This window comes from Cetorhinus maximus, chromosome 23, assembly GCF_964194155.1.
Source record: "Cetorhinus maximus chromosome 23, sCetMax3.hap1.1, whole genome shotgun sequence".
NCBI lineage: Eukaryota > Metazoa > Chordata > Chondrichthyes > Lamniformes > Cetorhinidae > Cetorhinus > Cetorhinus maximus.
In genome coordinates, this window is record NC_135901.1 from 21,603,158 (window position 1) to 21,627,108 (window position 23,951).

Sequence of the window (23,951 nt, forward strand, 5' to 3'; positions counted from 1 at the left end):
ATATAGCACTTCCCGCAGTTTGGCATTTAAAAGGTTCCTTGTCAGTGTGAACTCGCTGGTGAGCCAATAGGTTGCATGACAAATTGAATCCCTTCCCATGCTTCAGCCAGATGATTGGCTGAAGCCTCGTCCACTCACAGAACAAATGTATGGTTCCTCCCAACTGTGAATGGTGTTTTCAACTTCCGTGTTCAAAATCCAATGATATTCAGCTTATAATAAATTGGGTGACTGCATTAGATCCTCATGTGATGTTGAGTTTGAGTTTCGCAACTGCAAGTTCTCCTCTTCTAATATCCTGTAAAAATGATTTAAAACAGAAAAGGAGAGTAAGAGAGAACCCATTAAAACATAAAGGCAGGGTGTGAACTTGAGCTGAATGAATCTGGTCATTTGTGGGGCCGGCACTAGGAAAAAGTGACCATGAAAACTGCTGGATTGTCATAAAACTCCAACTGGTTCACTAATATCCTTCAGGGAAGGGAACCTACCATCGAGTTACCCTACACAAGACTCTATGGGAAGATTGAGAGAAAGGGAGAGAGGGAGTGGTGAAGGAGAGTGATTTTACATTTCTACAACTAAGCCAGAAGTTTCCCACAGTTACCACATTTATACAGTTTCTCCCCGGTGTGACTGCGCTTGTGGCTTGACAAGCTAGATGATTGGCTAGATGATTCTCATCCACAGAAAGCACATGTGTACAATTTCTCCCTGTTGTAAACGGTGCTTTTTCCTTCCATGTTCAAAATTATATGATATTCAGATTAGGATAATCTGCCAGTCAGTCTGAATTTACACAAGGCCCTGGCCTCGATAGGGAGAGGGAGACAGAGAGGGGGGAGATTTTATCTATCATCAACCTGATCAGAACTTTGACAAAACATTCCAAACCCTCAACCTCTACCACCTAAAAGTAAATCTTCCCTTTCTCACCCACTGTAAAAGGAGTTTCCAAAATCCATCCCTGTCAGTCCAGGTTTGAAATGCACAGCATCCTCTCCTCCTGCTGACAGGGGCAGGGATGACTGCGCATGCGCCCTGCAGTTCATTGCTCCCTATAAAGATGGCGGCCGTTAACGCGCGACTGTCATCAGGTTCAGCTCCGCGGCTGCTGCCCCGCATGGACTAAATGCGGGATTGGTAGATTCTTAATTTTGTTCCCAGGCATCCACTGGGTGTTTATGAGGCCATCTCGCCCATTCCGCCGCCTCCATTACCCACCTATAATCAGCCGCTGTTCACCGGTTGCGGAGTCGAGATGATTGGACCCACTGGAACTAAATGCGCATGCGCTATTCACAACCCGCCTGCGACATGGTTTCCTATAGTGAGTATAGGGCACATTCTATATCGTCATGGATGCTGGGTAAGATCCGCACCATTAAAACACGACATTGTTGAATAGAAAATTATGATTTGTGATCGGACTACGATGGAGACATGGGGCCAAGATATAAAACTATTAAATTAATTGATACAGCAAACAAAGTGGCCCTCCATCATAATTCCGTCCTGGGTATAATTAACAACAGAACAAACCACTACAGTTAGGTGTGAACTCACTGGAGTCTCAGCAGCTGGTGGGTGAGCAAGTAATTTTTATTCCCCATTCACGGAACATTTAAACCACGTCTTGCCTGTAAGAGACAAGTGGATAAAATCCTTTGAACTTTTAAAGCTGGGGTGTGAACAGGTGGGCAAACTGAATAAATCCCATTGCACAAGTGTAGTAACTGAGTGGTCTCTCTCCGGAGTGACTGTGCTGCTGTGTCAGTAAATGGAATAACTGAATAAATCAATTTCCACGTTCAGCTGGTGAACAATCCATTCATGGATGTGAATTGACCCATCAGATTCCAGCTCAGACGAGGATCTCAAACCCTTCCGGTGATGAATTCCAGATTCTCAACATGCTCCAGTAAAAAAATACTGTCGATGCTGTAAATTGGAAATAAAAACAGACAATTCTGAAATTTCAAGCAGACCTGATAACATCTGCAGAGGGGAAATATAATTTACATTCCAGGTCTGCAACCTTTCAATGAAATGTTAATCATGTTTTCCAATCCACAGATGCTGCCAGACATGGTGAGGATTTGAAGCATTTTCTGTTTTTATCTCCTGTTGAAGAAGTTTCTCCCGAATTACACATTAGTTTTATTGATGATGAACTTATATTTATTCTCATCCATCTGCAACTGGAAACATCTTCCACTTGCCTGCCTTGTCAATCCCTTTTATAATCTTAAAAACTCGAGCAGGTCATCCGTCACTCTCTTTACCAGGGAAAACATCTCTAGCTTGTTCAATCTTTCTTGACAGGTATAACCTTGCAGTTTTGGCATTATTCCAGTGCATTCCAGTGCAGATGCAACAACTACCCTTTCACCTCCTCAGTTCCCACGTTCTAGGGCCCCAAATACACTTTCCAAGCGATACAGCAAATTACTTGCACTTCTTTCAATTTAGGATCGTGTATTCACTGCTTATGATGTGATCCCGTCCACACTAAGGTGACTAAATCAATATTGGGCAACTGCTTTGTGGAACATCACCATTCAATCTTCAAATATATTCCTGAGCATCTGGTCATTTGCTATTTTAATTCTCTGCCCCACGCCCGGTCTGACCTCTCAGTCCTCAGCCTCCTGCACTGATCATAATCATCACTCCCGTTATTTCAGAAGGTAGGTGCTGGTAATGGTTCTGCTTTACTATTTATGCCTATTCTGGACCTGTCTTTTATTTGTTCACTTGTCCCATTGGTTTATTGTCTCATCACAGAATTTTGTCTTGCATTATCCCCCCTTTATCATTTAATAACTCCTGCCTTCCATCAACAATGTTCATTCCTCCTCTTTACCTCTTATTCTTGACTCTGTACTTGTTTGTCAACTATTACATCTCTAAATTCTCCAACTTTTGATAAAGGTTCACTCACCTTAAGCATTGATGCTGTTGTCCTCTCCATAGAGGCTGTTTGACCTGCTGAGTGTTTCCAACAATATCTTTTGAGTTCAAATTTGCAGCCTCTGCGGTATTTTGTTTTTGGGTCACTGTGGATCAGTTTTCTCTCACTTAACGTGACCTGTTTAAAGAAGTTAAAGAAGGAGTCATTAAAGAATAAGGCAACAGTTATTGTCACACTGTTCGAAAACAAATGGAACAAAATGTTAACTGATCATTTTTTATATAGTTTGATGGGATGTGGGGGTCACTGTCAAAACCAGCAGTTATGACCAAAGCCTAATTTCCATTGAGCTTAGTGGCTTAATCGACCATTTTAGAAGGCAGTTAAAAGTCAACCACATCACCGTGGGCTGGGAGTCACATGTAGGTCAGACCAGGTAAGAACAGCAGATTTCCTCCTCTAAAGGAAATTCGAGAACCAGGTGAGTTTTTATGACAATCGATGATAGCTTCATAGTCACCATTACTGAGACTATGTAGTAATATTCATTACTACATAGTAATAATAGTTCAATTTCAGACTTATTGATGAATTGAATTTAAATTTCACCCACTGCCGTGGTGGGATTTGAACCTGTGTCCGCACTTCTGGATCATTAGTCCAGTGACCTGATCATCTTCCCTTAGCAATTGAAACACAAAGTTTCCAAGTTGGCTCAAAGCAGGAATTTCATGTGTAAAGCAAACATTCTGCCCACTGCACTATGGAAATTAGTGTCAAACATCCGCGACCAAGGGGAGCTGACCATACATCTCTCAGTCCAATTCACAAAAAGGAAATGCTGGGAATACTGAGCGGACCAGACTGAGTTTGTGAAGAGAGAAACAGTAATGGTTCAAGACACTGAACTTCCATCAGGACTGGAAAAAAGACACACAATAAACTTTTTAAACAAATGCACAGTCAGAGAATGGGGGAGGGGTAAATAACTGAAGAGGAGGTTTGTAATCGTTTGGAGGTATTGAATAACAAGGTTGAAGGTAGGAGGTATTGAATAACAAAAGGATGATGATGCAAGGCGAAAGTGAGGGTAATGGAACTAGTGAAGAAGCTAAAGGTGGGAGAGCCATTCTGTATCCGTCATCTATTTCTGCTCTGATTGGAAATGTGTTCCTTCTTTGTTGATTCATTTCACTTCTGTCCTACACTGAAAACTCTCAATCCTTCTCCACCGTTACCTTTTACAAACATTTCAATGAACAAACACACACAGTCACACAAGAAAACAATCACCATTTTGAAGCACTGAAACAATGAAGTCACAGAAATATTTTCATAACCATGTTCATGCTTCATATCAATATTTTAGAGGTAATTTTTATTTTGGGGAAGATTAAAATTGTTAGGGTAAGGTTATTAAAATTCTGGACTTTAGAAATTGCCAGGACACCTCAAGAAATGGCAGTTCAAAGGCTGGTCCGTGTTTGTTCAATATGATCAGAATAGAAGACAGAAAGAGAGAGAGAGAGAGAGAGAGCGAGAGAGAGAGATCTATAAAATGGCAGGGGAGCTCGTTTAGCCAGAAATCTGGAGACAGAGTGTGTGTGAACTGTATTGTCCTGTCTTTGTTAAAGAGGTGAATTATTTAAGCAGACTTCAGGGTTAAGAGGTTTGGTTAATTAGTGTAAATATCTATTGGTACATGGGCTCTTTTTAAAAATGTTATCATACATTGTACATTAGGCTACACCTACAAACTTGTCCCTTGCACTTCCTGTGAAGTGGAGGGCAGTTTTCACTGGCAGTTTCAGTGGATTGAAGAACAGAGTGATGCACAGGCACAGTGCGGTTCTGATGAAAAGTCACAGACCTGAAATGTAAACTATGTCTCTTTCTCCACAGACACAAGCAGATCTGCTGAAAACTCCAGCATTTTCTGTTTTATTTCTGATTTCCAACATCTGCAATATTTTGCTTTTCCTTAACTGGAGAGGGCCGATATTGTGGAATTCATTGCAGGAAGGCAGAAAATACTGGAAAAACTCACCAGGTCCGGCAGCATCTGTGGGGAGAGAAACAGAGTTAACGTTTCGAGTCCATATGACCCTTCTTCAGAGCTGAGGAAAAGTGGAAATGTGATTAAATTTATACTGTTAAAGGAAGTGGGGCAGGTGGAGCTGGATAGAAGGCCAGCGATAGGTGGGGACAAAGGAGGGATTGACAAAGATGTCATGAACTAAAGGACAAAGGGAGTGTTAATGGTAGTGGTTAGTGCTAAAAAAAAAAAGTTGCTGATAGTGGCATAAAGATAAGAAAGCAGAATGCGATAATAGCAGAACAAGGGTAGCATTGTGTGAAAGAACAACATGGAACAAGTAACAGATGGCCCTGTAGGGATGGGGTTTGGGGAGGGGGTGGAGTGTGGTGGGGTGGGAAAAAAGGATAGAAAATGGGATCGAAGGGGGATATAAAAAAGGAGATAAAACAATGGATAAATGAATAAAAATTAAAAGAAAAACGTGGGAAAAAAACTGAATGTAGAAAAAAGGGGATTAGAAAAAAGGGTTGAGAATGGAGGAAAGAGTTCACGGTCTGAAGTTGTTGAACTCAATGTTAAGTTCAGAAGGCTGTAAAGTGCCTAATCAGAAGATGAGGTGCTGTTCCTCCAGTTTGCATTAGGCTTCACTGCAACATTGCAGCAGGCCAAGGACGGAGATGTGGGCATGAGAACAGGATGGGGTGTTGAAATGGCAAGTGACCGGAAGGTCTGGTTCATGCTTGAGGACAGACCAGGGGTGTTCTGCAAAGTGGTCACCCAATCTGCGCTTGATCTCCCTGAAGTAGAAGAGACCACATTGGGAACAGTGGATGCAGTAGGCCAAATTGAAGGAGGTGCAAGTGAAGCAGTGCTTCACTTAGAAGTGTTTGGGCCCTTGGACAGTGAGTAGGGAGGAGGTAAAGGGTCGGCTGTTGCGCCTTCTGCGATTGCATAGGAAGGTGCCATGGGAAGGGGATGAGGTGTTGGGGATGATGGAGGAGTGGACCAGGATGATCTGGAGGGAACAGTCCCTATGGAATGCAGACAGGGGGTGGGGGGGAGGGGGAGGGGGGGCGGAGGTCTCCATCTGCCCCACTCCCCTTAACAGTATAAATTTCATTACATTTCCACTTCTTGTCAGCTCTGAAGAAGTGTCATACGGGCTCAAAAAGTTAACTCTGTTTCTCTCTCCACAGATGCTGCTAGATCTGCTGAGTTTTCCCAGCATTTTTTGTTTTTGTTTCAGATTTACAGCATCTGCAGTATTTTGCTTTTATCATTTCAGGAAGGGTTTGAGATTCCCATCTGAGCGTAAAGTGATGGATAAGATCACAGCATGAAAATATCATCACCAGCTGAAGGTGGAAAGGGATTCAATTGGTCATCCCATTTACCGACACAGCAGCACAGTCACAGTGCAGATTGACCTTTCACATATTTCACGAACGAGAAAGAAATTACTTAATTTTCTCACCTCTCAATCCACCAACTTTGAAAGTTCAAATGATTTGATTCACAATCAGTGCATTCTGACTAGCAAGAGGCAGCTTAAGTGTTTTGTGTCTTGGGAAAACTCCACGCACTGACAGTCCAGTGAGTTTCCATCTAACTGTTAAAGTATTAATTTCTATTAATTACACCCAGGATAGAAATATGGTGGAGGACCCGTGCACTTTGGTTGCCGTATCAATTGATTTAATAATATTATATTTTGGCCCTGTGACTCCAATCGATCACAAAACATAATTTTCTATTCAACAATATCATGTTTCAATGACCGGAGTCTTACCCAGCATTCGCGGCGGGGCAGAACGTGCCCTATTCTCGTTGCAGAAGCTTCTTGCGCATGCGCACTACCGGGTGTGACTCGAACATGCGCTTTGCGGGCGCTGAGTAGAGCATGCGCAGTCGAGGCCGCACCATGAACTGGTCGAAAACAAAAACAAAATTACCTGGAAAAACTCAGCAGGTCTGGCAGCATCGGTGGAGAAGAAGAGTCGACGTTTCGAGTCCTCACGACCCTTCAACAGAACTGTTGAAATTCTGTTGAAGGGTCGTGAGGACTCGAAACGTCGACTCTTTTCTTCTCCACCGATGCTGCCAGACCTGCTGAGTTTTTCCAGGTAATTCTGTTTTTGTTTTGGATTTCCAGCATCCGCAGTAGTTTATTGTTTTTAGGAACTGGTCGAAGCTGTTCACAAATATCGAGTGCAGGCGAGTAAATGAAGCCGGTGGATGGGGAGGATTAAAGACAGCAGAGTGGGTGGGGAGGCTTGATAAATACCCACTGGCTGCCTCAACGTCGGAATAAGGAGCTAGAGCTCTCGAGGTCGCAGCGAACGGGGAGGTAGCTGCGGGCAGCTGTTCTCAGTCACAGGCCGCAGTTCACGGCCGCCATCTTTACAGGGGGCAAAGTGCAACAGCGCATGCGCGGTCATCCCTGTTCCTGTCAGCAGGAGGAGAGGATATTGTGAATTTCTATCCTGGACTTCCAGGGATGGATTTTGGAAACTCCTTTTACAGCGGGTTAGAAAGGAAGGATTTACACACAGCAAACTCAAACTCCTCTGCATAGGTCTTTAAAATTCTGATTGGGTTGGACAGATAGATGTGGACAGAATGTTTACGCTTCTTCTTAATAATAAATCCAAGAGGAAAACGGGAGATATTCCTGTCCTCAGACAGTTGTTAGAATGTGGAACTCGCTACTACAGGAAGTGGTTGAGACAAATCCCTTAGATGCTTTCAAAAGTAAACTAGATGAGAACAAGAGAAGAAAGGGATTAGAAAGATAAATTGAAAGGCTGAGATGAGGTCGGCAGAATGAGAGGAGATGCCTGTGGAGTAGAAACTCCAAGACAGACTAGATATACCGATTAGCCTGTTTATGTAATGTATGTTCCATGTAATTCTTTGTAAACTTATTTTACAGAAAAAAGAAGAGGAAGATTTGCAGTCAGGAAAAGTAAACCAAACTTTACATCAAAATCTGACAGTCTCTCAATTCACCTGGATCTGAAGATTTGTATATCTGAAGGATTTAATTGACTGTCTCAGTTGGAAACCAGTGAGAGGCTGTTCACCTGCTTCTCCTGTGTGAAGGGATTGATACAGCTGGTAAACATGCTGACACGACAGCGAGCTCACAACAGTGAGAGGCTGTTCACCTGCTCCGTGTGTGGGAAGAAATTCATGTGTTCATCCAACCTGCTGGCACACTTTGATGAGGAGCCTCTTCAATGCTCTGACTCTGGGAAAAGCCTTGAAACCTCTGAGGAACTGGTCCAACACCAGCAAGTTCACACTGATGAGAGACCGTTCAGCTGCTCCCACTGTGGGAAGAGGTTCAGGCTGTCCTCCCGCCTCGTGGAGCACCAGCTCCTTCACACACACAAGAGGCCGTTCAGCTGCTCTCACTGTGGGGAGTCATTCAGTGAGTCAGGGCATCTCACTGAGCACCAGCAAGTTCACACCAAGGACAGGCCGTTCAGCTGCTCCCACTGTGGGAAGAGATTCGCTCAGTCCTCCCATTACACTGAGCACCAGCTTGTTCACTCCGATAAGAGACCTTTTAAATGCTCATAATGTGAGAAGACCTTTAAAAGACACAGTGAACTGCTGAGACACTAGCGCACTCACACCAGCAACAGGCCATTCACTTGCTCTGTGTGTGGGGAGAGCTTCACCCATTCAGTCCAACTTCTGGAAGCACGAGGATGTTCACAATGGGGAGAGACCCTTCATCTGCTCCGTGTGCGGTCATCCAACCTTCTGGCACACCAACGAGTTCACACAGGGGAGAGACCATTCACCTGCTCTGAGTGTGGGCAGAGATTCACACGGTCATCCCACCTGGTGAGACACCAGCGAGGTCACACTGGGGAGAGGCCGTTCACCTACTCCATGTATGAAAAGAGAGTTCCTGAATCCACCCAATACACTGAACACCAATGTGTTCACTCTGATAAGAGAACTTTTAAATGTTCTGAATGTGAGAAGACCTTTACAAGAAGCAATGACCTGCTGCGACACCAGTGTATTCACACTGGGGAGAGGCCGTTCCTCTGCTCCGAGTGTGGGAAGACATTTGCGCATTCATCTGATCTGGTGAAACACCAGCGCACTCACTCTGGGGAGAGGTCATTCCTCTGTGCCGAGTGTGGGAAGAGATTCACTCGGTCATCAGATCTAGTGTGACACCAACGCACTCACACTGGGGAGAGGCCATTCACCTGCTCTGAGTGTGGGAAGGGATTCACTCTGTTAGCCAACCTGCTGAGACACTGGAAGGTTAACAGTGGGGAGAGGACGTTCCTCTGCTCCGAGTGTGGGAAGAGATTCACTCAGTCATCCCACCTGCTGAGACACCAACGCATTCATACTGAGGAGAGACCTTTTAAATGCTCTGACTGTGGGAAGTGCTATAAAACCTCTGGAGAACTGATGTACCGTCAATGCATTCACACTGAGAAAAGACCGTTCAGGTGCCGTCACTGCAGGACTGGGTTCAGGAGATCATCTTAACTTACTTTACACCAGCGAATTCACACTGGGGAGAGGCCGTTCACCTGCTCCGAGTGTGGGAAGGGATTTACTTGTTCACACCACCTACTTGAGACACCAGTGAGTTCACAGGTCACCAGCAAAGTTGGATTTTCTTGATTTTGCTGCTGAGAATTACATCCAGGACTGAACCTTTTCTCCTTTCTACTTCTAGAGTATTTAAGTTCTCCTACCTTCAGTTACTCTCATGGAAAAGTCCCAGCTCCCCATACCTTCCAGAGTGTCTTTCTTAGCCATGGGATCCAGGGAAGGCATCTGTAAGACACTCAGAATCACTAAACACAAAACTCAACCTGTTAATCAGTTTCAGCTCCTGAACTTGGTGTGTGTCCCACAGCATCTCTCTCACCTTCGATGTGTGAATGAAGCATCACGTCTGCAAACCTGGCTTAAATTGAAATCCACTCAGTAAATGTATTTAATGAAACACTGTAGCTGATGAGACAATGTTAAGGTGCCAATTTACGGCTGTATTGTTGGGTCAGGCATGGCTCAGTGGGTAACACTCTCATGTCTCAAGCAGAAGGTTGTGGGGTCGAGTCCACTTCAGCCAGTCGGCACAAAAACTGAGGTTGACTCTCCAGTGCAGTACTGAGGGAGGGCCTCACTCTCAGAGATGCTGTCTTTCAACTGAGAATATTACACCAAGGCCCCCACCTGGCTGCTCGGGTGGATCTAAAAGATCCACTGGCCTTTGTTTTGAAGAAGAGCAGGGGGGTTATTCCTAATGCCCCAGCCAATATTCATCCCTCAGCCAATGTGACAAACACAGATGATCTGGTCATTATTGTGTTGCTGTGCGTGGGAGCTTGCTGTGCACAAATTGATTGTGATGTGTTTCCTAAATTACAACAGTGACTGCACTTCAAAGGGATTTCCCTGATGTAAAGCACTTTGGGACACCCTGAGGTGGTGAAAGGTGCTATATGAATGCAAGTCTTTCTTTTCTCTGTGTTTTGCCTGTAATGGAAAATGCCTGAACCTTTGTCCCAGTGGAACCTTTGCTGTTATGAAATGTGGGTGAATATTAATGAGTGTCACATCCTGCTGCAATTGTGTAGAAAGGGGATGTGTAAAAAGCTGGTCTTTGTATGGCGATGTGAACCAAGGAAACCGTATCTGTGTGTGATAGTGAGAGAGCCTTGTGCTCACACTCAGAACAATGCACCAATATCCTTGTGGTTACGGTTTGAGCAGAGTCATCACGAATGTAGTGAACAAGTTAAATATAAATATCTCCAGTGTAGCTGCAGCTTGTTAGATGAGAGGTGGGGAGAATGGGGCAAATGAAATTGAACACAGATAAATGTGATGTAGCAGATTTTACTCAGAAGAATAAGCAGGTCACTTATAACTTGGAAGGTGTGAGTCTGGGTGGAGTAGAGGAACAAAGAGATCTCCGAGTATAAATACAGCAATCAGAGCAAGGCCATAAAAAGAGAAAACCAAGTACTAGGTTTTATTTTGCAAGCAATGGAATTGGAAAGTTGGGAGGTTCTGCTAAGGCTGTCTGGAAACTTGGTTAGACCACACTGAGAATAAAGAGTGAAATATGGTCACCATTTTATAAAAAAGGATAGAGAGACACTGGAGAGGGAGCAGAGAAGATTTACGAGGATAAATACATATGAATCAGAATCACAGTGCAGAAGAGGCCCTACAGCCCATCGAGTCTGCACCGACACGTGAGAAACACCTGACCTACCTACCTAATCCCATTTACCAGAACTTGGCCCAGAGCCTTGAATGTTATGATGTACCAAGTGCTCATGCAGGTACTTTTTAAAGGATGTGAGGCAACCCGCCTCCACCACCCTCCCAGGCAGTGCATTCCAGACCGTCAGCACCCTCTGGGTAAAAAAGGTTTTTCCTCACATCCCCACTAAACCTCCTGCCCCTCACCTTGAACTTATGCCCCCTTGTGACTGACCCTTCAACTAAGGGGAACAGATGCTCCCTATCCACCCTGTCCATGCCCCTCATAATCTTGTACACCTCGATCAGGTCGCCCCTCAGTCTTCTCTGCTCCAACGAAAACAACCAAGTCTATCCAATATCTCTTCATAACTTAAATATTTCATCCCAGGCAACATCCTGGTGAATCTCCTCTGCACCCCCTCCAGTGCAATCACATCCATTCCTATGAAGAAAGGATTGACAGGCTGGGTCTCTTCACTTCTGAGAAAAGGAGGTTGAAGGGCGTCCTAATAGAATCACACAGTGCAGAAGAGCCTCTTCAGCCCATCAAGTCTTTATGTTTACGTGAGAAGCACCTGACCTACCTACCTAATCCCATTTACCAGCACTTGGCCCATAGTCTTGAATGTTATGACGTGCCAAGTGCTCATCCAGGTGCTTTTTAAAGGATGTAAGGCTACCCGCCTCCACCACCCGCCCAGGCAGCGCATTCCAGACCGTCACCACCCTCTGGGTAAAAAAGTTTTTCCTCACATCCCCCCTAAACCTCCTGCCCCTCACCATGAACTTGTGTCCCTTCGTGACTGACCTTTCAACTAAGGGGATCAGCTGCTCCCTATCCACCCTGTCCATGCCCCCCATAATCTAGTGCACCTCAATCAGGTCGCCCCTCAGCCTTCTCTGCTCCAACGAAAACAACCCAAGTCTATCCAACCTCTCTTCATAATTTAAATGTTTCATCCCAGGCAACATCCCGGTGAATCTCCACATGTCCACTCCAGTACAATCACATCCTTTCTCTAATGTGGCGACCAGAACTGCACACACTACTCCAGCTGTGGCCTCCTTGTTAAATTACTCCTTCCAAAGTGTATCAACATTCACTTTTCAGGCTGAAATTCCATCTGCCACTTATCTGCCCATCCCGTCTATATCTTCCTGTAGCCCAAGACACTCAACCTCACTGTTAATCACCCGGCCCATCTTTATGTCATCCGCAAATTTACTAATCTTACCCCCCACGTAGTCATCTATGTCGTTTCTATAAATGACGAATAATAGGGGACCTAGCACAGATCCCTGTGGTACGCTACTGGACACTGGCTTCCAGTCACGAAAGCAACCTTCTGTCATCATCCTCTGTCTCCTTCAACTAAGCCAATTTTGAATCCACCTTATCAAATTACCCTGTATCCCATGTGCATTTGCCTTCTTTATAAGTCTCCCATGTGGGGCCTTGTCAAAGGCTTTACTGAAATCTATATAAACTACATAAATTGCTCGACCCTCACCTACACACCTGGTCATCTCCTCAATAAGTTCAATGAAATTTGTTAGGCATGACTCCCTCTGACAAAGCCATGCTGACTATCCCTGATCAAACCTTGCCTGATTAGGGCCTGAATAGGTGTTGATTACTATTTGAAGCTTAATTAGTGTGAGTCATCTCAGCTCACTTCAGCTCTATTTAAGAAAGGGACTATTAGAAGCACACGAGCAGCGGAGAGAACTCATCCTGAGTGAGACACAGCCAGAGTCAGTGTGGGCCTTGGCAATTTGCTGCACAGTGGGAATTGAACTGGTAAGTCTTTCTCTTTAATTTCTCTGAGTTCAGTAGTCTAGTTAAAAGGTTGTTCAGGTAGCTGACTCACCTGACTGTGTGACAGTTAACTGTCAATCACCTGAAGCCTGATTAGGGCCTGAATAGGTGTTGATTACTATTTGAAGCTATATTCAAGACATTACTGCAGTCGATCCTCCCTGATTATCACCAGACTTGACCATGTCTCTATTTATATTGTACATGACCCTGTTATTTGTGCCCTTGATGCTGTCTCAGTTGTTACAAACTAGACCATGTTTCTGTTTCATTAGACCCTGTCTCAGTTATTTGACCATGTCTCTAATTATATCTACCTGTACTACACGAGGCCCTGTATTAGTAACATTACTAACAATTCGGAAGTACTTAATTAGGTGTAAAGTGTTTTAACACATTTGGTGATCATGAAATGAGCTATATAAATGCAAATATTTCTTAATATTATTTCGAACTGTACTAGACCTTGTACTAATTACTGCACTAGACCCTGTCCCTGTTTATAATGCACTCGGCCCTGTTTTGCTTTTAACTTACCTTGACCATGGCTCAGTTATTGCCATATAAGACCAGTCCACTATTTGCACTACACTAGGCCCTGTCAAAGCAGCTACTGCAGTCGACTGCGCCACTGTAATTTGGGCCCTAAGTCTGTTACATTACAGTGGGCCATATCACAATATATCTTAGTTATTATTGCACTAGAGTCAGACCATGTCTTGCTTAATATTCCACTAGGCACCATCATTTTCATTACTGCACAGGATCAGGTCTTGGTTTATTTTACTTCTCCTGCTGTATCAGTAATCACTGCACTGGGCCCTGTCTCAGTCACCCCTATGCTAGACCCTGTCTCAGTTTATATTAACCTAGATCCTGTATCAATAACCAATTGCAGGGTTATGGAGAAAAGGCGGGAGAGTGTGATCAACTAAGTGATGCTAGAAGATCAGACGGGCCAATTGTCGTACTCCTCTGGTGGAACTGTTGTTTGATTCTTATGCTAATGGCGGCCGCAGTCCCCACAATCCCCCGCGCCCCAGAAAGCGCTCTATCCAACTCGCTCCTTTCCCCCAGGCGCTGAGAGTGCGCATGCGCCCCATGACCAGCCGCGGGGCATTCTGGGCGGCTCCTTTGTTGTGAGTTGGACTCGGTGGAAACGGGAGAAGAAACCGGGAAGCGGCGGCGAGGATTGGGGAGGCGCTGCAGCATCGCTTTAATGGGCAGCGCCGACCCCCAGCACCCCCAGCCTGGGGAGATCACCGCACAGCCGCCGGGCCCGGCCGCTCTCATTCAGCCCCTGAGAGCCGCACTCGCTGTTCCTGAGACTGCGCTCGCCCCCCGCTCAGTTTCTCCATTGAATCCTGTTTCTCTCCTTGTTTTTCCCAACTCAGATTCACCGCCTCATTTTCTTTTCTTCCTCTGAGCCCCTGAACTCCATCTGACAGGGTCATGTTGGAGAGCGGGCATTGACTGTCCTGGGAAACAACAGCAAGAGGAGCTCAGAGGCCGGAGGAGCAAAGGAGCAGCGAGTTCAGTCACCAATTGAGGACTGGGCCCTGAGTCAGTCAGTCAGGGGAGTCAGAGTGAACCCCTGGGGAATCAGTCATCTCTGAAAGATTAAATGAGTATCTCTTTTGTCAACAATACAATTTAACATTTATCAGTTTAATTTTTTAAAATTCTTTGTTATCTCAAACCCAGGACATCGCTGCTGGAGTTCCTCAGGTCAGTATCCTGGGCCCAACCATCTTCAGCTGCTTTATAAATAACCTTTTTTCCCATCATAAGTCAGACTTGGGTATATATTGCCGTTCCTTCATTGTCGCTGGGTTGAAATCCTGGAACTCCCTTCCTAACAGCGCTGACGCCATATGGACTACAGCAGTTCAAGGAAGTGAACAGGAAGATTTGCTGACAGGAAACTCAAACCAAATATCACGTCAAAATCTGACAGATTCAGTCAATACACCAGGTGCTGGATATCATTGAACCTTTAATGTAGAAGGAGGAATTTTTTAACCAATTGCACAGCCTGAAAAAACATCTAATCATTCACAGCGGGGATAAACTGTGTACGAGGTTTGGTCTGACCATCCAACATGGAGAGCCACGAGGACACCGGCACCATGGAGAAACCATGGAAATGTGGGGACTGTGGGAAGGGATTTGGTTCCCCGTCAAAGCTGGAAATTCATCAACGCAGCCACACTGGGGAGAGGCCATTCGCCTGCTCCGTGTGTGGGAAGGGATTCACTAGTTCATCCAACCTTCTGAGACACAAGCACATTCACACTGAGCAGAGTTCAGTCATCTGCTCCGTGTGTGGGAAGGCAATCGGTCATTCATCAAACTTTCAGAGGCACCAGCAAACTCACAGTGGAGAGAGGCCGTTCACCTGCTCCGTGTGTGGGAAGGGATTCACTCAGTCATCCTACCTGCTGACACACCAGCGCATTCACACGAGGGAGAGTCCGTTCATCTGCTCCTTGTGTGGAGAGGGATTTAATCAATTATCCAGGCTTCTGAATCACCAGAGAATTCACACTGGGGAAAGTCCATACACCTGCTTTATCTGTGGCAAGGGATTTAATCGACCATCCAAACTACTGACGCACCAGCGAATTCACACTGGGGAGAGGCCATTCACCTGCTCCATGTGCGGGAAGGGATACACCAATTCATCTGACCTGTTGACACATCAGCGAGTTCACACTGGCGAGAGGCCATTCACATGTTCCATGTGTGGAAAGGGATTCATTCGGTCATCCCACCTTCTGGCACATCAATTTGTTCATACTGATCAGAGACCTTTTAAATGTTCTGAGTGTGAGAAGACCTTTAAAAGTAAAAAGGATCTGCTGACACACCAGCGAGTTCACACTGGGGAGAGGCCGTTCACCTGCTCCGTGTGTGGGAAGGGATTCACTCAGTCATCCACCCTGCTGACACATCAGCGAGTTCACAAGTGACTATGGGGATTGAAATCTGTGGTTACTGTTGCTGTTAATCCTGTTCAGGATTGAATTCTTTCATTCTGACAGCTGGAGTTTGTTTCTGCTGAAATATAATTGTGCAAAGATGGGTGGCAGCTCAGAAGACTGGATAGAATTTAAAAAAAGCAAAGAATGACTGAAAGATTAATAAAGAGAGAAAAAGCTGAGTACGAGAGAAAGCGAGGTAGAAATATAAAGACCGATAGTAAAAGTAAATATTGATATTTAAAAATGAAAAGAGTTAACAAAGTGAGGGTTGCTCCTATAGAAAGTGAGTCTGGGGAGTTAATAATGGAAAATAAGGAGATGGCAGATGAATTGAACAGAGATTTTGCGTCGTCTTCACTATGGAGGATACAAATAACATGCCAGGAATGGCTATAAATAAGGAATTGGAAGGGAGGGAGGAGCTCAAGAAAATTACAATCACCAGGGAAGTGGTACTGAGCAAATTGTTGGAGCTGTGGGCTGACAAGTCCCCCTGTCCTGATGGATCTCATCCTTGGGTCTTAAAAGAAGTGGCTGGTGAGATAGTTGATGCATTTGTTTTAATTTTCTAAAATTCGCTAGATTCGGAGAAGGATAGGAAAATTGATAGGAAAATAGGAAATGTAACACCTTTTATTCAAAAAGGGAGGGAGACGGAGAGCAGGAAACTATACGCCAGTTAGCTTGGCATCTGTCATAGGGAAAATGTTAGAAACATTATTACAGGGCACTTAGATAACTTCAAGTTTAATCAGGCAGAGTCAACAAGGTTTTGTGAGAGGGAGATCATGCTTAACCAATTTATTGGGGTTCTTTGAAGAAGTAATAGGTGCTGTGGATCAAGGAGAACTGGTGTATGTACTGTACCTATATTTCCAGAAGGCATTTGATAAGGTGCCTCATTAAAGGTTATTGCGGAAAATGAAATCTCATGGTGTAGGGGGTAACATATTGACATGAATAGAAGATTAGCTAGCTAACAGGAAGTAGAGAGTAGACATAAATGGGTCTTTTTCTGATTAGCAAGATGTGATGAGTGGTGTGCCGCAAGGCTCAGTGCTGGGACATCAGCTCTTTATAATTTATATAAATGATTTGGATGAAGGAACCAATGGTATGGTTGCTAAATTTGCTGATGACACATAGGTAGGAAAGTAAATTGTGAGAGGACATAACGAGGCTACAAAAGGATACAAATAAGTGAGTGGGCAAAGATCCGGCAAATGCTGTATAATGTGGGAAAATGTGACATTGTCCATGTTGGCAGGACGAATAAAAAAGAGGCATATTATTTAAATGGTGAGAGATTGCAGAGCTCTGAGATTCAGAGGGATCTGGATGTCTTGGTGCATGAATTGCAAAAGGTTAGTGTGCAGGTACAGCAAGTAATTAGTAAAACTGAAAGAATGTTATCTTTCATTGCAAGGGAAATTGAATACAAGAGTAGAGAGGTTATGCTTCAGTTATACAGAGCACTGGTGAGACCACATCTGGAGTACTATGTGTCGTATTGGTCTCCTTATTTAAGGAAAGATGTAAATGCATTGGAAGCAGTTCAGCAAAGGTTGAGTTGATCAATACCAGGAAAGAGTGGGTTGTCTTATGAGGAAAGGTTGGACAGACTAGGCTTGTATCTGCTGGAGTTTAGAAGGGTAAGTGGCAACTTGATTGAAACACATAAGATCATGAGGGGTCTTGTCAAGGTGGATGTGGAAAGGATGTTTCTCTTCTGAGAGAATCTTGAACTAGGGGGCACTGTTTAAGGGGTCACCCATTTAAGTCAGAGATGAGGAATTATTTTTTCTTTCGTAGGGTTGTGAGACTTTGGAATTCTCTTCCTCAAAAGGCAATTGAGACAGAGTCTTGAATATATTTAAGGAAGAGGTAGATAGATTCTTGATAAGCAAGGGGGTGAAAGGTTGTCAGGGTCGGCAGGAATGTGTAGTTGAGATTACAATCAGTTCAGCCATGATCTTATTGAATGGCGGAACAAGCCCGAGGGGCCGAGTGGCCTACTCCTGCTCCTAATTCGTATGTTCGTATATAAGTTAATAAACCATATCAATGGGCTGCTGTTTAATATTCTGGATAAATGTCACATAGCATGTCAAACTTTGTTTTTCACACATTGTTGTACAATTTTGTCTTTCCCACCTGAGTGTTTAACATCACCTGGCTGGAACTCAGAAAGGACAATCTAGGGGAGGCTCATACGGCAGGAACAGAACTTCAGCCTGGACACAGTCCTTCAGGGTGACACTGAGAGGGACAAATGACACTTTGGTCTTTCTCATATTTCTTCACTGACAGCAACTGTCCCACATGTGGATTAATCCTGAGGTGTGAGAAATGTGTCACAGCCACTTCTGTGCAGTACGTACAGACTAAAGATGACCAAGGTCAGGCTGTGGAGTCCAAGGCCACATAGAAAAATGGATGGAAAAATACAAACTCCCTGTAAATCTAACCCTCCGATTTCTGTTTTGTAACTATCGTGTTTTAAAGCTGCTAGGCAGAGAGCAGAAGGCTCCTTTACAACTGTGGTTGTGCAACCTGAGTCAGGCAGTCTGGAAACGTGCTGTTAAATCAGAGATTGGTGTAAAACTGTGCTCAGTTCCTGACTGAAACCGAAATGGCAGGAATAAGTCTCCAGTTTAAAAATGACTGGTGATTATTCTGTGAAGTTTTTAAGATTTATTGGTGTCAGTCCTGAGTCCACTACTTTAAGCCAATGGCAACAACAACTTGTATTGACATAGCACCTTTAACATAGTAAAACGTAGCTAAAAATAAATAGTGTAAGGTCTGTCTTAAAATAACACAAGGAGGAATTCACAGGATCCTTTTAACTCCTGGGACAATTATACAACAGATATTTGATCTCCAGATAAAGAAGGACCTGCACCGTGTTTCCAAGAATTCCCTGCTATATTGATGTGTGTGGTAGATCCCAGGATTTTGTTGCAGTCTTCCTCCAGTATTAACTGTACTTCCAAATTTGGGAATCAATTAATTCATAAATCAGTTCATCACTTCCTTATGTCATTGTACACTCTGCTACTGAATTAAAGATTTAATGAACTGTACAACAAAGTTTTTTGTTAACTGGGAATTCTTATCTGTGATTTACTGTAATTCTGCTCCCAAATTTTAAAATTGGGTTTCTGATTTCTGAGTCCAAATTGTTTATATAAATTTGAAGAACAGTGGTCCCAGCATTGCTCCCTGTGGAACATCAATTCCCACCTTTTACCAGTCTGAGTCACTACTCTTAGCCTCTTCTGTTTTCTGTTTTGTAACCCACTTGTTATCCATAACAGTGTGTACAAGGTGACCAAGATCAGGCTGTGTGGAGTGAAGGGCCAGGCAGCAGATGGATGGAAAGATGACTACAAAACCAAAATCAGAGTGTTAGATTTACAGGGAGTTTGGAGCCATCTTTTCATCCATTCTGCTCAGTGGCCTGACCTTCACCGAGACCATCAATATAAGGGGAATTATCTAAAATACCAATATTCTTCCTCACATCTCCTGCACTTTTCACCCAAAATCTTAAACCTCTGTCCTTGAGTCCTTGTACGATCAGCTGATGGGAATAGCTTTTCTTTATCCACCATATCTAAACCTGTCATAATCTCGTACACCTCTACCAATCTCCCCTCAACCTCCTTTGCAGGAACCATTCTGGTAAAGCTCCTCTGCACCTTCTCAATGACCTTCACATCCTCCCTAAATTGAGGTGACCAGAACTGGATGCAGTTCTCAAATTGTGGCCTAACCAGAGCTTCATAAATAATTCAACATAACTTCCCTGTTTTTGTTCTCAACATCACTATTTATGAAGCTCAAGATCCAATCGGCTTTGCTAACCACTCTCTTAATACATTCTGTCACCTTCAGAGATCAAAGCCATGAAGCTCCAGGTCCCTCTGTCCCTGCTCACTCTTTAGAGCTGTGCCATGAATAATATTTTCCCTCTCCCTATTCCTCCTGATAAAATACATCACCTCACTGTGAGGGTTGTAATCCTTGGAATTTATAGGATTAAGAGCTGATTTGATCAAAGTTTTTGGGATATTAATTGGAACTGACAGGATAGATAGAGAGGAACTATTTCCACTGGTTGGGGAATCTAGGACGAGTGGGTGGAGGCTAAACATAGAATCAGGTACTTGCACCTTTTCAGGGAGAGAGTTCCCAATCAGAACAACTCTCAGTTGGTGCACTTCCCTGTTTTTGTACTCAGTACCTCTATTTATGAAGCCCAAGACTCCATATGCTTTGCTGATACCTCCTCAATCTATCCTGCCACACGAAATTGGTTTCATAAATGGTTTAATCATCACTCGTACTCAGAAAGCCTACATAATGATACAAAATTTAAAATAGTTCCTGTACTATGTGCCCTGAATACCCCACACCCGTCCCCACGGTTATGTCATCCCATCTACAAGAACCTTGATGTTCAGATGATAAGGGAATTATCCATGGATTTCATAAGTCAGAATGCAGGGAGAGAGATAGGTGGACTATGACCACCCAGTAGCTAAGACCCCGGTGTTAAGGCAGTTTTGGGAAAACACTGCGATCGTCCCTGTGATAGTGACACCAGTAAAAAGGATGGAGGGAAGAGAGGGATCAGTGCCTGGGCTGGAATAGGGGCCACGGCTGGCATGGCCGCTGGGAAGCTCTTAGACATGGAGAATATGTGGGAACAGGACGAGGCTGTGAAGCAGCAATGGACAGGAATCTTCAGTAAAAGAAATAAAAGGCAGAGAGATGAAATCCTGGAACAACAAGAAGGAGTGAAATCCAGAAAAGAGATGGTGGACGGACTGATCGAGAGAAAAGGAACGGTCAGTGAGATCATTCAGCAGAATAAGATTGAGGTGAAGAGTCAGAACATGTCTAAAGCTGTTCCCTGTGTGATGTGAGGAGGGTTTTTATTGGATCAGGTACAACAAGGCCAGAAGGACATTGAAAAGCAATAGAGAGTCCAACAATAGAGAGCCCAAAGGGTCTGGAGTGGGAGAGTTAATAAACTCAGGGAATCACAGGCTGCACAAACTTCAAGTGTGAGCCCAGACCCATTGTAAAACAGTGAACAAATAAATCCCTGATTTTACTGAGACTCTTTTTCGTGTCCCAGCTCCTGTAAATACTGACGGGAAAGGGACCGGAATCTCCGGAGGCTCCACTCCACTGGCTGCTCGTGAGGAAGTGATCTCCGACCAGATTAATGTGCTTCTGCTGTGAGTATTTAATAAAGTGTCCGAACCTCTCATTGTGCTTCCTGTCCAATATCCCCCTCATCCATGGATCTTCCGTTTTACCAATGGGGAAAAAAAAAAGCCCGTTCACAGATTGGTCTCGATGGCGGCTGCTTTACCCAGAATCCGCATGGGTCAGAAAGTCCCCTGTCAATGTGAACGGGAACCCATAGCGCCGGAATGAGGGCTGGGCTGTGCTCTGAGGCAGGGGCACAGCTGGGCGATGTTACTGAGGTGGAAATGGGTGGTTCTAGTGATCTGTAGTCAGAAGCTCAGTTTGGGCTGAAATATGACAACAAGATTATTCTGAAGAATATTCTGGTTCAGCCTCAGAGAGCTGTTAGGGAGTGGAGACAATGGCTTTCATTTTCCCAACGTTTAAATGGAGGGAATTTCTGCTCATCCAGTACTGGATGTCAGACAAGTCAGGACGGTGTGTGAGTTGGAGGTGATGGTGTTCATTGACACCTGTTACCTTCATCCTTCTAGGTGGAGGAGGTTGAGGGTTTGGGAGATTCTGCCAAAGTTCTGGTCGAGCTGAAGATGTATTAAATACATCTTCACCCCCTGCATCTCCCACCCCTTTCTCTCTTCCCATGGAGGCAGAGTCCTGAGTAACCCAGATCAGGTGGCAGGTTCCCTTCCCTGAAGGACATTAGTGAACCAGTTGAATTTTTATGACAATCCAGCAGTTTTCATGGTCACTTTTTCCTAGTGCCGGCCCCACAAGTTACTAGATTCATTCAGCTCAGTTTCACAACCTGTTTTTGTGGGTTCTCTCTCACTCCCTTTTTTCTGTTTTAAATCAGTTTCACAGGGGATTAGAAGGGGAGGATTTGCAGTCAGGAAGCAGAAACAAAACATCACAGCAGAATCTGACATTCGCCTGATTTATCATAACCTGAATATCATTTGATTTTGAACATGGAAAGAAAAAGCACCGTTCACATCGTGGAGAAACCGTACACGTGCTCTGTGTGTGGACGAGGCTTCAACCAATCATCTGGCCTGCCAAGACACAAGTGCAGCCACACCAGGGAGAAACCGTGGAAATGTGGGGACTGTGGGAAGGGATTCAGATTCCCGTCTGAGTTGGAAATGCTTCGGCGCAGTCACACTGGGGAGAGGTCGTTCACCTGCTCCACGTGTGGGAAGGGATTTACTCTTTCATCCAACCTGCTGAGCCACCAGCGAGTTCACACTGACGAGAAACCTTTTAAATGCCCAGACTGTGGGAAGTGTTTTAAAAGTTCCTGGGAGCTGATGTACCAGCAGTGTGTTCACACTGACAAGAGACCATTTAAATGCTCTCACTGGGTTCAGGCGATCGTCTCAACTCATTGTACACCAGCGAATTCACACTGGGGAGAGGCCGTTCACCTGCTCCACTTGTGGGAAGGGATTCACTCATTCACCCCACCTGCTGAGACATCAGCGAGTTCACACGGGGGAGAGACCGTTCATCTGCTCTGAGTGTGGGAAGGGATTCACTCAGTTATCTAGCCTGCTGAGACACCAGCAAATTCACAGTGGGAAGAGGCCATTTTCCTGCCCTCAGTGTGGGAAGAGATTCACTCATTCACCCCATCTGCTGAGACACCAGCGAATTCACAAGTAACGACAGTGATGGGATTTTGCTGTTCATCACATCTAGGACTGAATCTTGTTCATTGGGGTCTGTTTCTGCTGATGTTATAAACTACAGCCCACTTACAGGGTCTAATCTGGCGAAAAGTCAAATAAATTAGTTTTGTGTTAAAGACACAATGTGTTGAATCTTTTTAATATCACTAACACAAGTTAGTTCCTTTTTGAAGGGCTCTCCATCTCCCCTGTCTCCTCCATCCTCACCTCCAACAACAAGTATGAGGAGCTCATGGAGCTCCTTTGTCACTAAGATTGAGACAATCCGATCAGCTGCCTCTGCTGCTTCCCTCCTTCCACTCGCCCTCCCTAAAGTTCCCCCTTACCTGAGCCCTGAACTCACACCTTTCTGTCATTTCCCTCCCATCTCCCCTCATGCCCTCTCAGAGCTCATCTTGTCCATGAAACCCACCTCCTGCTTCATCGACCCTACTCCCACTAAACTGCTGATCACTCAACTTCCCAATGTCCACTGACTATGTTAATACTTTTCTCTCTCAGGTACTGTCCCTCTCTCCTTCAGATTTCCCTTCATTATACCCTTCTCAAAAAACAAATGCTTGACCCCACTGTCTTTCCAAACTATTGCCCCATCTCCAGCCTCCCTTTCCTCTCCAACGTCCTTGAACATGTTGTCACCTCCCAAATCTGTGCCCATTTTTCCCAGAACCCCATGTTTGAATCCCTCCAATCACGTTTTTTCCCCTGCCACAATGCTTATACAACTCTTATCAAAGTCACAAATGACAATCTATGTGACTGTGACAAAGATAAACTCTCCCTTCTCGTCCTCGACCTGCCTGCAGCCTTTGACAATGTTGACCACATCATTCTGCACCTTCGCCTCTCCCCTGTCGTCCAGCTGGGTGGGGCCGTTCTCTCCTGGTTCCATTCTTCTCTATCTAATCATAGCCAGTTACCTCTGGTGTCCCCAAAGGATCCAGCCTTGGTCTCCTCTTATTTCTCATTAACCTGCTCCACATGATGACATCATCTGAAAACACTGTCAGTTCTCACATTT

The 23,951-nt window shown here is 44.6% G+C and overlaps 2 protein-coding genes, 1 long non-coding RNA gene and 1 pseudogene across 8 annotated transcripts in view; 3 read left to right on the forward strand and 1 right to left on the reverse strand.

The window, feature by feature from the left end:
• LOC144696919 (uncharacterized) overlaps positions 1-23,951 on the forward strand; it is a 141,611-nt pseudogene that overhangs the window by 44,357 nt on the left and 73,303 nt on the right. The gene's annotated exons all lie outside the window — the stretch shown is intronic.
• Positions 1,519-6,831, reverse strand: LOC144698238 (uncharacterized). Of its 3 annotated transcripts, XR_013580464.1 has the most exons (4): positions 6,742-6,765; positions 4,785-4,976; positions 2,945-3,091; positions 1,519-1,941 (listed from the first exon to the last, which is right to left on the reverse strand). It is a non-coding gene; the product is annotated as an uncharacterized LOC144698238 (long non-coding RNA). The 3 variants fall into 3 exon arrangements; XR_013580463.1 differs by lacking the exon at positions 4,785-4,976 and having other exon boundaries at positions 6,742-6,831; XR_013580465.1 differs by lacking the exons at positions 4,785-4,976; positions 6,742-6,765 and adding an exon at positions 4,669-4,729.
• The window catches only part of LOC144697102 (uncharacterized), a 377,962-nt gene continuing 369,065 nt past the window's right edge, over positions 15,055-23,951 (forward strand). Inside the window, exons 1-2 of one of the 2 annotated variants that reach the window (XM_078568926.1) lie at positions 15,055-17,529; positions 17,629-17,822. In XM_078568926.1, coding sequence (XP_078425052.1) covers positions 15,135-16,004 — 870 coding nt within the window. In that variant the 5' untranslated portion in view covers positions 15,055-15,134 and the 3' untranslated portion in view covers positions 16,005-17,529; positions 17,629-17,822. Of the gene's footprint in view, positions 18,560-23,951 lie in introns of those variants that run through there. The other variant, XM_078568925.1, reaches the window with a different exon arrangement.
• On the forward strand, positions 20,597-23,046 carry LOC144697618 (uncharacterized). Of its 2 annotated transcripts, XM_078569650.1 has the most exons (3): positions 20,973-21,268; positions 22,096-22,413; positions 22,658-23,046. In XM_078569650.1, exons 2-3 carry the CDS (start codon positions 22,211-22,213, stop codon positions 22,902-22,904), a joined length of 450 nt encoding a protein of 149 aa, XP_078425776.1. In that variant the 5' UTR covers positions 20,973-21,268; positions 22,096-22,210; the 3' UTR covers positions 22,905-23,046. The 2 variants fall into 2 exon arrangements, with proteins under 2 accessions (XP_078425775.1, XP_078425776.1); XM_078569649.1 differs by having other exon boundaries at positions 20,597-21,268; positions 22,096-23,046.

Coding starts and splice junctions, on each gene's coding strand:
- LOC144697618 (XM_078569649.1), top strand. CDS start 22,211: ATGGAAAGAAAAAGCACCGTTCACATCGTGGAGAAACCGTACACGTGC.